The sequence below is a fragment of the Carcharhinus amblyrhynchos genome, chromosome 3, assembly GCF_965287045.1.
Source record: "Carcharhinus amblyrhynchos chromosome 3, sCarAmb.v2.hapA, whole genome shotgun sequence".
NCBI classification, from domain to species: domain Eukaryota; kingdom Metazoa; phylum Chordata; class Chondrichthyes; order Carcharhiniformes; family Carcharhinidae; genus Carcharhinus; species Carcharhinus amblyrhynchos.
In genome coordinates, this window is record NC_137326.1 from 22,622,882 (window position 1) to 22,636,157 (window position 13,276).

At 44.0% G+C, this 13,276-nt stretch overlaps 1 protein-coding gene across 1 annotated transcript in view; it reads left to right on the forward strand.

The window, feature by feature from the left end:
* The first annotated feature begins 345 nt into the window (after positions 1–345).
* The window catches only part of LOC145337380 (haloacid dehalogenase-like hydrolase domain-containing 5), a 56,813-nt gene continuing 43,882 nt past the window's right edge, over positions 346–13,276 (forward strand). The window contains exon 1 of the mRNA XM_080182169.1: positions 346–554. Coding sequence (XP_080038295.1) covers positions 444–554 — 111 coding nt within the window. The 5' untranslated portion in view covers positions 346–443. The remainder of the gene's footprint in view (positions 555–13,276) is intronic.

The following is a 13,276-nucleotide window of genomic DNA, read 5'->3' on the forward strand; positions in this document are numbered from 1 at the left end:
CTGATCTGTGCCCCGGCCAGTTACAAACATTGGAGTCTGTGTTGTTGCTGTGCTCTGCGCTCTGGTCAGTTACTGGGGACTGTTTGTTGCTGTGATCTGTGCTCTAGACAGTTACTTATATTGGGGCCTGTGATGTTAATGCTCTTTGTCTCCTCACTCGCCAGAGGATGGAGAAGGTTGGGCTTCACAGTGTGATGCTGCTGAACACCGTGCATTAGCCGGCCCACACAAGGCAGTGCTGGAGACACCCGGCCGGGTAGAGGAGGGGAAGGAGGGGGGGGGGGGGGGGGGCGGTGGGGGAAGCAGTTGTCAATCAGCGGTGACGGTGACGGCTGGGGGGTTGATAGCTGCTGCTCCCGGGCTGCGGGAACACAATGAGCCGGCGAGCGGCGGGGGCCGGTTGACTGTCAAAGGGGGACAGACAGTTGCAGACAGCGGCTACAATGAGGCCGTTGCTGGCTTTCGGCCGCGTCGCTCGCACCGCATTCAAGAGGCTGAAGAAGGAAGAGGCGCCGGCAAGCTGCAGACTGGCAGGAGGCACAGCTGAGTCTCAGGTAACATCAACTGGGAGAGGAGAGACAGATCCGGGGTGTGTGGATACACCACTCAGTAAGAAGTCTGACAACACCAGGTTTAAGTCCAACCAGTTTATTTGATAGTAAGCTCACAAACCACTCATCCACTGCCCCAGCTGAGAACTCAACACCAAGCAATGTAGCACTTTTAAAACAATGAATGTGCCCATTTCAACAGATTTAGATTAGTTTATTTTTTAGTAGCAATGAAGTTACTGCGAAAATTCTCACCTCTAGTTAAGCAACTTTGTTACATTTAGAATTCCTGTTTATAAACAAACTTACAGTTCCAGATGGTTGTTTTATTCCTATATATTATTCAGGTACACTAAAGTTAACCGTTAAATGATAATTGAGACAATGTATGAACAGTTGAGATAATTGCAGGGACAGTTCTGAAAATATTTTAACCCTGAGCTGAGCTCAGTTCATTGGTAGTGTGTGTGTTTTATAGTTTGCTGTGAATTCTTTGCAGGCTGAGTAATGGGATTCCCTTTCAGACATTTCTTGGACCTCTTTTTCAGCGGCTTTTTCTAAAAAAAAGGCTTGTTAGCCGTTAGTTTTGTGACTCCATGTCAGTTTTTTTTGTGTACGGGTATAACCTCCTGCAAACTGCCGTGGATCATTTCTCTACGCAATGTGAACGCCAGTTGTTATTTTGGGACCAGTAGGTAATGAATGTTGCGTTGGTTGGCAAGCACTGGATTGTTTCAAAGTGTAATTAGCTGGGATGAATAGCTGTATTCTGACGGGAGAACATTTGTGTCTCTTCCAAAGAAAGCCTTGCAGATGCAAGTAACATATGTTAAATTCTATTAAACATCGTATTTTCATTCGCAATCATATCGGGTTTACTCATTAGAATGAGAAAATGTGATGGAAATTGTTTACCTACTTTGTCCTGATCTCCACATTGCCCGATTCATAGTAAATTCCAGTGTCGGGGTTGCAGTGCAACAAAGGTTTGTTTTCAAGATTGTGTGCAGTAGGATGAAAATGTGAGGTGGATAAAGGGGGACCTGTAGCTGTACTTACTGTACTTTGATTTCTAGAAGGCATTTGATAAGGAGCCATATCAAAAGTTATTACAGAGACTGCAAACTCACTGTGTAGGGTGAAACATATTACCCTGATAGATTGGCTGGCAGGAAACAGAATATCACCAGGCAAGACTCTTCCCCTCCTGTTGGCGAACACTTCAGTGGTCACGGGCATTCAGCCTCTGACCTTCGGGTAAGCATTCTCCAAGGCGGCCTTCACGACACACGACAGCGCAGAGTCGCTGAACAGAGACTGATAGCCAAGTTCTGCACACATGAGGACGGTCTCAACAGGGATCTTGGGTTCATGTCGCACTATCTGTAACCCCTGTGACTTGCCTGGGTTTGCAAAACCTCACTTACTGTACTGTCTGGAGACAATACACATCTCTTTAACCTGTGATCAGTGCTCCTTCCACTCACATTGTCAGCCACTTCAGTTCTTGAACAGCAGGTTAGGTGTAAGGATTCGCATTCTAATCAGTAATCTCTAAACTGTCTGTGCTTTATATGCTCTGTCTGAGGCCAGAACTCTCCATTCACCTGACGAAGGGACTAACCCCGAAAGCTTGTGAATCTATTATCAAATAAATCGGTTGGACTAAAACCTGGTGTTGTCAGACTTTTTACTGAGAAAACAGAATAGGCATAAATGGTTCCTTGTCTGACTGGCAAGATGTGACCTGTGGAGTGTGTCATGGGTCTGTGCTGGGGCCTGAACCTTTTAAAATTTACATCAATGACTCAGCTGAGGGGGGTTAAGGCATGGTAGCTAAATTTGCATATGATAAGTAGAAAAGTATGTTGTGAATAACACACAAATGAAGTACCGAATGACTGGGAAAATGAGAGAGAATCACATCCATTCTTTGGCCAAGCCCCCATATACTGTCTAATGGTACTTAGAAAAAAATTGATTCTCACCAGAGTCTACTCATACTGGGAAGCTAGCTACAGACTGCTAGAGTGCGCTATTGCACATGCATCATGATCTCCCAGTGCACTATATACACTGTGCACTGGGAATCTGTCACTCCCCCAATTCCCCCCCCCCCCCCAGACATCACAGCCCACCCCTCCGATTTCTTCCCAAACAATCACCATCCCTGTTCACCTCCCTACCCCCAGATCGATCACCACCCCCAATTTCTCCCGGCCGATCGTCACCCCTATTCATCTCTCCCCCACCCACCCGAGGCAATTCCAAATGCAGGGTATGCAGCTCCCCACACCATGCCATCCCTTCAAGTCCTGCTCGCTCCCCTTAGCCCCTGCCTCATCACAGTGCCAGATGGGCACTGCCAGGGTGCCAGACTGGTACTGCCAATGTCCCAGGGGACACTGCTCACCCCTACCCCAACCACCTGCGGGGGCTTCAATAGCCTGTGATCCCATCAGCAAGGCCATCACATCTAGTTTCCATTGGTGGGGGAACCATACATGATTCTCACTGGTGAAGATCTTCACCAGTAAGGCCAGTAAGGCAAATGAGTCCGGATAGTCATGTCCCAGGCTCACTAATCATATTTAAATAAACTTATAAATATTTAAAACAGCCTCAGGCATGAGGCTGATCACGCTGATCAGATAAGGATTAGTTTCACCTCTTGCACAATCTTACTGGCTCGCCACACCGATGGACTGGTGTGACAAGCTGGTAAGATCACAGCTTAGGAGTTTGTACACTAGGCAGAAATCTGACAGTTGGAATATAATGTGGGAAAATGTGATGTATTCACGCTGGCATGAAGATTAAAAAAGCCAAGTATTACTTAAACAGAAAACAGTTACAGAGTTCTGGGGTACAGAGGGATCTAGATAGTCTCATGAATGGGTTGTAAAAAGTTAGTATGTAGGTACAGCATGTAATCATGTTATACAGGGCATTGGTAAGGCAGCATCTTGAGTATGCAGTTTTGGTCTCCTCATTTAAGGAAGAATGTAAGTGTATTGGAGGTGGTTCACTGGAGGTTTTCTAGACTGTTACCTAGAATGAGAGGGTTGTTTTATGAGGATAGGTTGGACAGGCTGAGCTTGTTTCCACTTGAGTTTAGAAGAACGAGGAGTGACTTGATTGAAATATATAAGGTCTTAAATGGTCTTGACAAGATGGATGTAGAAAGGATGTTTTCCCATGTAGATAAGTCCAGTACTATAGGATACCGTTTAAATATTAGAGGTCACACTTATAGGGCAGAGATGAGAAGAAATTTCTCTCAAAAGGTTGTGCAACTTTGGAACTCTGCCTCAGAAGGCAGTGGAAGTGGGGTTATTGAATATGCTTAAGACGGAACTAGATAGATTCTTGTTAGGCAAGGTTATCTGGCGTAGATGGAAATGTCGAAGTTGAAACAGAAACGGATCAGCCATGGTCTTGTTGAATGGTGGAGCAGATTGAGGGGCTGAATGGCCTGTTGAGTATATTCACATGAACCAAATGGTGCATGTGATGTGATACATCTCAAACACCAGTAAACAAAATATTTTGTGAAGCTTGTGTAACTTGTCTGTATATTGAAGAAATGTGGGATAGCACCAGATCTGCTGTGCTCTGTTCTAAAAATGTATTGTTTTTAATAATTAGTCAGTCTCCTGTGGTACTGCTAATGATGAGTAGGAACATGTGCAACTTTAAAATTGCATGAACCTGGTATTGTAATTCAGTTGACTTTCTATGACATTGTTCCTGAACAAAACAAGATGGATTTAATTTTAATCAGCAACAGATAGGCCATCTGTTTTACACCGCAGCTAATTTTACCTCCCATTGAAGTGAGTAGAAGATAAAACCTTTCAGGGCATAAAACAGATAACTGATCTCATCTCATCAGTTTGCTGCTGGGAGCATTAGATTATCATTTCCTGTACCTGCCTCTCAGTTTTTCTCCCACAACTAATTTTTGCCTCTCACTCTCTCTTCCTCTTGCTGCGATGCTCATTGTTCTCCCTGATTTTGTATCATATTCTCACAATATTGAATTTATTCTCATTGTTTCAGTTTCATTTTTCTGTATGTTTTTCTTGACTCTATTTCCTTCCTCTACCACTCTTGTGTCTATGCTATTTATATTTGACTCTCACATTTGCTCTTCTACTGAATTTTCTGTGCTACAAATTAGCGAAGGTGGGTAGCTGCCTCTACAGAAACGGTGGAGACAGTGCTAGGAACGTAGGAACAGAAGTAGGCAAATTCAGCCCTTCGAGCCTGACCCACCATTCAATCGGATCACCGCTGATCTCTCCCTGATCTCAAATCCATCTCCCCACCTGTTCCCCATATCCCTTTATCCCATTTTTATTAGAAATAGCTAGTGCTGGGTATCATTTGGTAAGGAGGGGGAACGTCCAATGAGGACTGAGACAATTGAGGTGTGTAGTAGTTGGGGGAGGGATTTTTGATTAGATGGTGTCATTAGTGCACTGGGACCTTGGTGCATTGTGGAACTGAGAACAGGAAGAAAGTAGGGGATATCCAACGTGTGAAAGCACCAAGGTTGCATGCACTGGAAAGAGAATGAACTTCAGGGGCCTTGAGCGCTGAAGATAGAGACTGAAGTCTTGCAGCTCTTCCGCTCTTTGAGCTTATTTTGTCTTTTTTTTGGTGTGGCACTAATGTAATTTAATTTTTGTTTCACAGGATGTGGGCATCGCTGGCTAGGCCAACATTTATTGCCCATCCCCAACTGACCTTGAGAAGGTGCTGGTGAGCTGCCTTCTTTAACTGCTGCAATCCCTGTGGTGTAAGTCAGTGGTTTCCAATCTTTAAGTCACAGCACACCTGTATACTATAAAACAATTTGAGGCACATGTCCTATTTTCTCTAAATTGTCTTCCAGCAAAATACTTTTTTGGGGTGATTTTCAGCCCACATTTGCTGTCAGAGAGCACGGGGCGCAGGCGGACAATGGAGAGAATCAGGAAACATGGGGTTCCATGTTTTAGCATACATGTATGGATGCTGAAAATCTGATTTCCATAATAATGCTGAACACTGATAGCTTCAGTTCCAGCTGTCCCAAAACCTGGGCCATTGACTTGGAAAAATGTAGACAATACAACATAAATATAAACCAAACTAAAGGGTGCTCTGATTTCCTTAAAAACACAGTTCACAAATCATTCTTCCAGTTCAAATGAGATTTAATATTTTGAAATGGCCATCAACATGAATGTTGACTGTTTCTCTCCACAGATGTTGCCTGATTATCTGAGATTTTCCAGCAATTTTTCTTCAGATGTCAGATTTCCAGCATCTGCAGTATTTTGCTTTTGTATTAATAGTTTGAGTGCTATTACCTCAGGTAGGAAAATGAAGTGTAGAAAAGAGCGGCAACACAATTAAAAAAGAAAGAGGAGAAAGCTGAAGTGCAGGACAGAAGTCTCAGCGTAATGCTAATCTCATATCTAGGCATTAGGTAAATATAACCAGGGAATATCATTGGCACCGTTTCAATATTGTTATTTCCAGAGCAGCATATGCCATTTTTTACCTTTTTCCCTCGCTTCTCCCAGGGTTTTTGCACCCTTTTCGAGATTTCACTTTTGTGCAGGCACATGGGGCCTTTGTCATCAGCTCCAAGTCCTGTTAGTCATCCTCACAGAAACAATGAAAATAGAAGCAGGAGTAGGCCATTCAGCCCTTCAAGCTTCATGGTCTGATCAATGTAGAAAGTTTAAACCATGCATCTGTGTCACTTTCCCTGCCAGTACATGCGAGGGAGGTCTGAGGTTCGCCTGGTCTGGGAGATGGCCACCACAGAGCTGAAGGCAGTGGCTAACTTTAGTTTAAGTACATGAATTTGTAATCATTTCGAATCATTTGTCACAGTGCACTTGTGGGCAGGGGGAGGGTCTTCGCAGCACACCAGTGTGTCATGAACCATTGCTGTAGGTTATACCCACAGTGCTATTAGGGAAGAAGCTCTACAATTTTGACCCTGCGGTGGTGAAGGAGCGGCAATATATTTCCAAGGCAGGATGTTGTAGGGCAACTTGCAGCTGATGGTGTTCCCACGGACCTGCTGCCCTTATCCTTTAGTTGGTGGAGGTCACAGGTTTGGAAGCTGCTGTTGAAAGAGCCTTGTTGAGTTGCTGCAGTGCCTCTTGTAGATGGCATACGTTGTTGCCACTGTTGTCAGGAGTGGAGGGAGAGAATGTTTAATGTCTGTGAATGCGGTCCCAGTCAAGTGGATTGCTTTGTCCTGGATGGCCTCAAGCTCCTTGACTGTTGTTGGAGCTGCGTTCATTCCTGGCAAGTGGAAAACATTCCATCACACTCCTGACTTGTAGATGGTGGACAGGCTTTGGGAAATCAGATGGTGAATTATTCACCACAGAATCCCTTGCCTCTGATCTGCTCTGATAGCCACAGTGTTTACCAATTTTTATACAATGGTAACCCTCGGGATGGTGATAGTTGGGAATTCAGTGATAGGAGTGCCATTGAATGTCAAGGGGAGATGGTTAGATTCTCTCTTTTTGGAGATGGTCATTGCCTAATTAGTGCAAATGTTACTGACCAGTCCAAGCCTCAATGTTGTCCAAGATGGTTGCATGTGGAAATGTACTGCTTCGGTGTCTGAGGAGTCGTGAATGGTGCTGAACATTGTGCGACCATCAGTGAATATCCCCACTTATGACCTTATGAAGAGAAAGTAATTGATGAAGCAGCTGGAGATGGTTGGGCCTAGTACACTCTCCCGAGGAACTTCTACACCAATGTCCTGGGATTGAGATGATGAATCTCCAACAACCACAACCATCTTCCTTTGTGCCTGGTATGGCTGTGGAGAGTTTTTTTCCCTGATTACCATTGACTTCAGTATTGCTAGGACTGCTTGATACCACACTCCATCAACTGCTGCTTTTATGTTGAGGACTGTCACTCTCACCTGACATCTTAAAGTCCAGATCTTTTGCTGTGTTTCAATCAAGGCTGTAATGAGATCAGGAGCTGAATGGCTGAACTGGATGTCAGTGAGCAGGTTGTTTCTGAGTAAGTGCTGTTTGATAGCACTGTCGACAAGCCATCCCATTAAGAACACACTGATAGGGTGGTTAGTTCTGTCCTTTTTGTGGACTGGCCATCCCTAGGCAATTTTCCACATTTCTGTGTAGATGTCAGTGTTGCAGCTGTAGTGGGACAGATGGCTAGGGGCATATCTAGTTCTGGAGCACAAGTCTTCAGCACTATTGCTGGAATGTTGTCAGGCTCTATAGGCTTTACATTAGTTGACTGGTATCAAGTATGCTGAACTCAGATGGCATGCTGAGAGAAGGAAACATCATTTTAGTCGAGTAGAGCAGCACGGTGGCACAGTGTTTAGCACTGCTGCCTCACAACTCCAGGAACCTGGTTTGATTCCTGGCTTGGGCCCCTGTCTATGTGGAGTCTGCACATTCTCCACATGTCTGCATGGGTTTCATCCCATAGTCCAAAAGACGTGCTGGTTAGGTGCATTGGCCGTGCTAAATTCTCCCTCAGTGTACCCGACCAGGCGTCAGAGTGTGGGCACCTGGAGGATTTTCACAGTAACTTCATTGCAGTGTTAATGTAAGCCTGTTTGTGACACTAATAAATAAGTTGATTTGCTTTATTATTGTCACATGTATGAACATACAGTGAAAAGCATTGTTTCTTGCACGCTATACAGACAAAGCATACCATTTATAGAGAATGGTAATAAATTTAAAATTTAAACTTCATAGAGAATGGTATTAAACTTAAAACTTAGTATTTTTAAGGAAAGCAGATTGAATTGTCACTGGAGTTTTAGAAATAGGAGGGAAAGAGAATCTCAAATTTGCAAGTGGATAAAAGTAGGACTATCATAACCTGAAGCCTGGGAAGTAGCTTTTAAGTGAATCAGTAAGCCAGGGATGAATGGTGCTTGGTGACTTTGCAATGATCAAGGTTAAGATAATTTTAGCTTGAAACATATGTCTTGTTGCTGTTAATGGATTTTGCAGTTGCAGCCTTTGGTACAATCACTCAAACATTAACTGCTATTTAATTGGATTCTCTTTGTTGAATTGTGAAGTGAGACCAGAACAATAATTTTAAAATTGTAAATATTTTTCAAGAGTTTTGATTCACTTCCTTTAAGAGCATAATGTTCTTGAGGTAAGCATTTGAGGGAAGGAGATGGCAAATGGAGTGAGAGTTGCTGTATTCAGCTTTGATTCCAAGTTGAAATCTCTGTGTAGTCTGTGACCTAAGGCCAATGTGACTGCTTTAAAAATGGTGATGCTGAGCTGTCTTTATGGAATCTAAAGTCCAGGGTGTGTGTGTTCCTTTCTCTTTATATAGAGTCAAATTGACAAAACATAGGGAGTTTTGCCAATTGGAATAGACAGTGCAACAGAGACTTTTAATTCTGTCATGAACAACTTTGTAGCTTTAATTGAGTGAACAGAATAGTAAAAAGATTCAGGAAGGAAAACAAAGTATGAGGATAAACATTTCTCAGCCTCACCAGGGTTGGACTTATCCATCTTTGTACTGACAGTTTAATTGTAGTTAAGCTCTTCTTATTTCCAACATAATTTTTGTATTAACGTGAGGACTTTGTTTTGAATTTCATTGTTTTTTTTGTAATTTAAGGCTTTGTGGACACTGTAACATGTCTTCGGAGGCAGAAGTCCCTTCACCAAAATCCTTTTATTTACAAACTCTAACAGCAGTACACAGAGTGCTAGCAGTTAGCATTCTATCTCTGGCGGTGTCAGAGGAACTGACACTCCCAGTTAACTACAAGACAAAGACTCCCTGATTGGATCTTCAATTGGATCTTTAATCAGGGAGTTCATATTCCAATGGGCCAACCTCAATGGCCTGAATGAAGTCATTACAGACTCAACAGGTGGAGACTAAGGTAGAATTCTCCCACTTTGAGGCAAAGTTCCACGATGGGTGCAGGAATGTGAAGTGTTTCCCGCTGCAGTGGCCAACGGCAGAACATGTCAACTCTTCCAGCCCTAATTTCATTAATTATGCAATTTTATTCAGTGCTGGGGAAGGTCTTGATAGCAAGTGGCCCACCAGCATATCTGGGCACCATTTGGAAAAGGCACGCAACATCACTGACCCACTATTGAAGAAAGAAAATGGACTTCCTGAAAATGAAGATGGAGTTCTGGGAATACCTTGGGACTGGGGTGGACCATCTGAGAAAGAAGATGGATTTCCAGGAGTATTTTGAGGCTGAAAGAAGGATTCCAACCCAGGACACTGAATCTGGAAGATCCACCTGCAATATTTGATTTGATTTGATTTATTATTGTCACATGTATTAACATACAAGGAAAAGTATTGTTTCTTCTGCACTATACAGACAAAACATACCATTCATAGAGAAGGAAACAAGAGGATGCAGAATGTAGTGTAACAGTCATAGCTAGGGTGTAAAGAAATATCAACTTAATGCAAGGCAAGTACATTCAAAAGTCTGACAGCAGCAGGGAAGAAGCTATTCTCGAGACCGTTGGTATGTGATCTCAGACTTTTGTATCTTTTTCCCGAAGGAAGAAGGTGGAAGAGAGAATGTCTGGGGTGTATGGGCCCTTAATTATGCTGACTGCTTTGCCGAGGCAGCGGGAAGTGTAGACAGAGTCAATGGATGGGAGGCTGGTTTGTATGATGGATTGGGCTACATTCACAACCTTTTGTAGTTCCCTGCAGTCTTGGGCAGAGCAGGAGCCATACCAAGCTGTGATACAGCCAGATAGAATGCTTTCTATGGATCATCTGTAAAAGTCGGTGAGAGTCATAGCTGACATGCCAAATTTCCTTAGTCTTCTGAGAAAGTAGAGGCATTGGTGGGTTTTCTTGACTGTAGTGTCAGTATGGGGAGACCAGGACAAGTTGTTGATGATCTGGACACCTAAAAACTTGAAGCTCTCGACCCTTTCTATTTCATCCCTGTTGGTAGGGACATGTTCTCCTCTACACTTCCTGAAGTCGCTAACAATTGCCTTCATTTTGTTGACATTGAGGGAGAGATTATTGTTGCTACACCAGTTCACCAGATTCTCTATCTCATTCCTGTACTCTGTCTTGTCATTGTTTGAGATTTAACCCAATACCGTGGTGTCGTCAGCAAACTTGAAAATTGAATTGGAGGGGAATTTGGCCACACAGTCATTGGTGTATAAGGAGTATAATTGGGAGCTCAGGACACAGCCTTGTGGGGCACTAATGTTGAGGATGATCATGGAGGAGGTGTTGTTGCCTATCCTTACTGATTGTGCTCTGAGTTAGGAAGTTCAGGATCCAGTCGCAGAAGGAGGTGCCGAGGGCCAGGCCACGGAGTTTGGAGATGAATTTTGTGGGGAAAGTGGTGTTGAAGGCTGAGCCACAGTCAATAAATAGGAGTCTAGCATAGATGTCCTCGTTATCTAGGTGTTCCGGGGTTGAATGGAAAGTCAGGGAAATGGTGTCTGCTGTGGACCTGTTGCGGCAGTAAGCAAACTGTAGTGGATCCAGGTAGTCTGGGAGGCTGAAATTGATATGTGCCATGACTAGCCCTTTGAAGCACTTCATAATGATGGATGTCAGAGCCACTGGCTGATAATCATTAAGGCATGCTGCTTGGTTTTTCTTAGGTACCGAGATGATGGTCATCCTCGTAAAACAGATAGGGACCTCAGATTGTTGTAAAGAGAGGTTGAAGATATCTGTGAATATCCCTGCCAGCTGATCCATACAGGATCTGAGTGCAAGTTCAGGTACCCCATCCGGGCCCATCACTTTCTGTGGGTTGACCTTCAAGAAAGCTGCTCTGACATCTGCAATGGTGACCCCAGATACAGGTTTTTCCAGGGTGGAGGGCATGCTTTCGCTGACCTCTTGCTCAAAAGGGGTGTAAAATTCATTAAGCTCGTCAGGGAGGGGTGCGTTGGAGCTGGCGATTTTACATGCCTTCATCTAGTAGCCTGTTACGTCTTGTGGATCTTGGCATAGTCGGCGGGGTTCAGTGTGGCTAGCTTGGGACTCTAGCTTGGTCTGGCGTCTTTGATGGATCTCTTTAGATTGTACCTGGCTTTCTTGTATAGGTCAGGGTCGCCTGACTTGTACGCCTTTGACCTGGACGTCAGCAAGCAGTGGATATCACTGTTTATCCATGGTTTCCGGTTGGGGAACGCATGAATTTGCTTCTTTGGCACACAGTCTTCTACATACTTACTAATGAAGTCAGTTACTGTAGTGGCGTACTCGTTCAGGCTGGTCGCAGAGTTTTTAAATACTGGCCAATCCACTGACTCCAAGCAGCCCCGTAGGAGATAATCTGAATCCTCAGACCAATATTGCATGACTTTCTTTGATGCCCCTCCAACTTCCTTTGATACACTCCTGACTCACGGCAGTGGTGTTCTGAGGTTGTGGGTGTCCTCCATCCTGAGCTCTGGACGCAGCCCTAGGCATTGTTCAGATGAGCCCCAACATCTGCACACTATGTTGTTCCAAAGGTGTTTCCTGCTGACATGTCTTCCCGTTGGCATCATGGAGAATTTGGGTTGGGGAGGGGTCTTGGGACCTTCATCTGCATCCATTAATGGAATGCAAATGAGGTTCATACCAACCTGCTATGGCACACCAATGGAAGATCCCGCTTTAAATTCACGCCAGTGTGGAATTGATTTCTGTGCCTTCTGCCATATTCTTCCCTGCCACATCCTCCATCGAACATGCCAGGGAGAAGTCTTGGCAGAATTACACCCATCGCATTCAATTCTTGTCCATTAAAAACCATACATCCAAGGATGATTTTTGGGTAGATGTGCATCCATGAGAATGTAGTTATTCTACACCCAGATAACAGTCAACCATTTTGGGCACCCTCATGTAGCAAGGAAATAAAATAACAAGGAAGATGTAAGGCAGGATTTTCCGGCCTCACTCTTCCCAAGGCCGGAAATTCCACCCGAGGTCAGCGGACCTTTGCATGGGCTGCATCTCTCCTGTTACAATTCCCATGTCAGACGGATCGGGAAGATTCCACCCGTAGTGTTCATTGGCATCTTGCCAAAGTGAAGATTGAATAAAGAAATGGAAGCTTATCCAGTGGCGATGAGAAGATTGAAGGGTGACCAGATCTTCACAACGTTTAAGATTACGCAGGCTTAATATGGGATAAATAGCAACAGACCATCTCCAATGTTTGTCAATACAGGGAGTAATATGAGGGCATAAATTGAAGGTAATGAAGCATTAAAGGGAAGGATGGAAAAAAATGACTGTTGAAAATGATCAGGATGTTGCCTTTTCTGCCTCAAGCTGTCATTCGAAGTATAATTGATAAACATCTTCATAAAGGGAATCAGATAATGGCTTGAAACAGAGGATATTAAAATGTGCGATTAAATGTTGAACCTTGGGGTAGAGATATTGAGGCGGTGATAAATTTAACAAAACTAACTGTTGTCAAGCACCTGAATTTGAAGTGTCTCGTGCAAAATGCTTGAGAAATAGTGAACTCCAGATGCACCCTGACCCACTGCGGTGATATTCCAGGGTCCAAGGTTGTGGGTGGCCTCCATCCTGAATTCCAGAGGCAGCCCCAGGCATTATTCAGATGAGTCCAAACATTTGCATGCCATGTTGTTCCAAATGTGTTTCCTGCTGATGTGTTTACCCCCTGGCATCACTGAGAATCTGGCTAG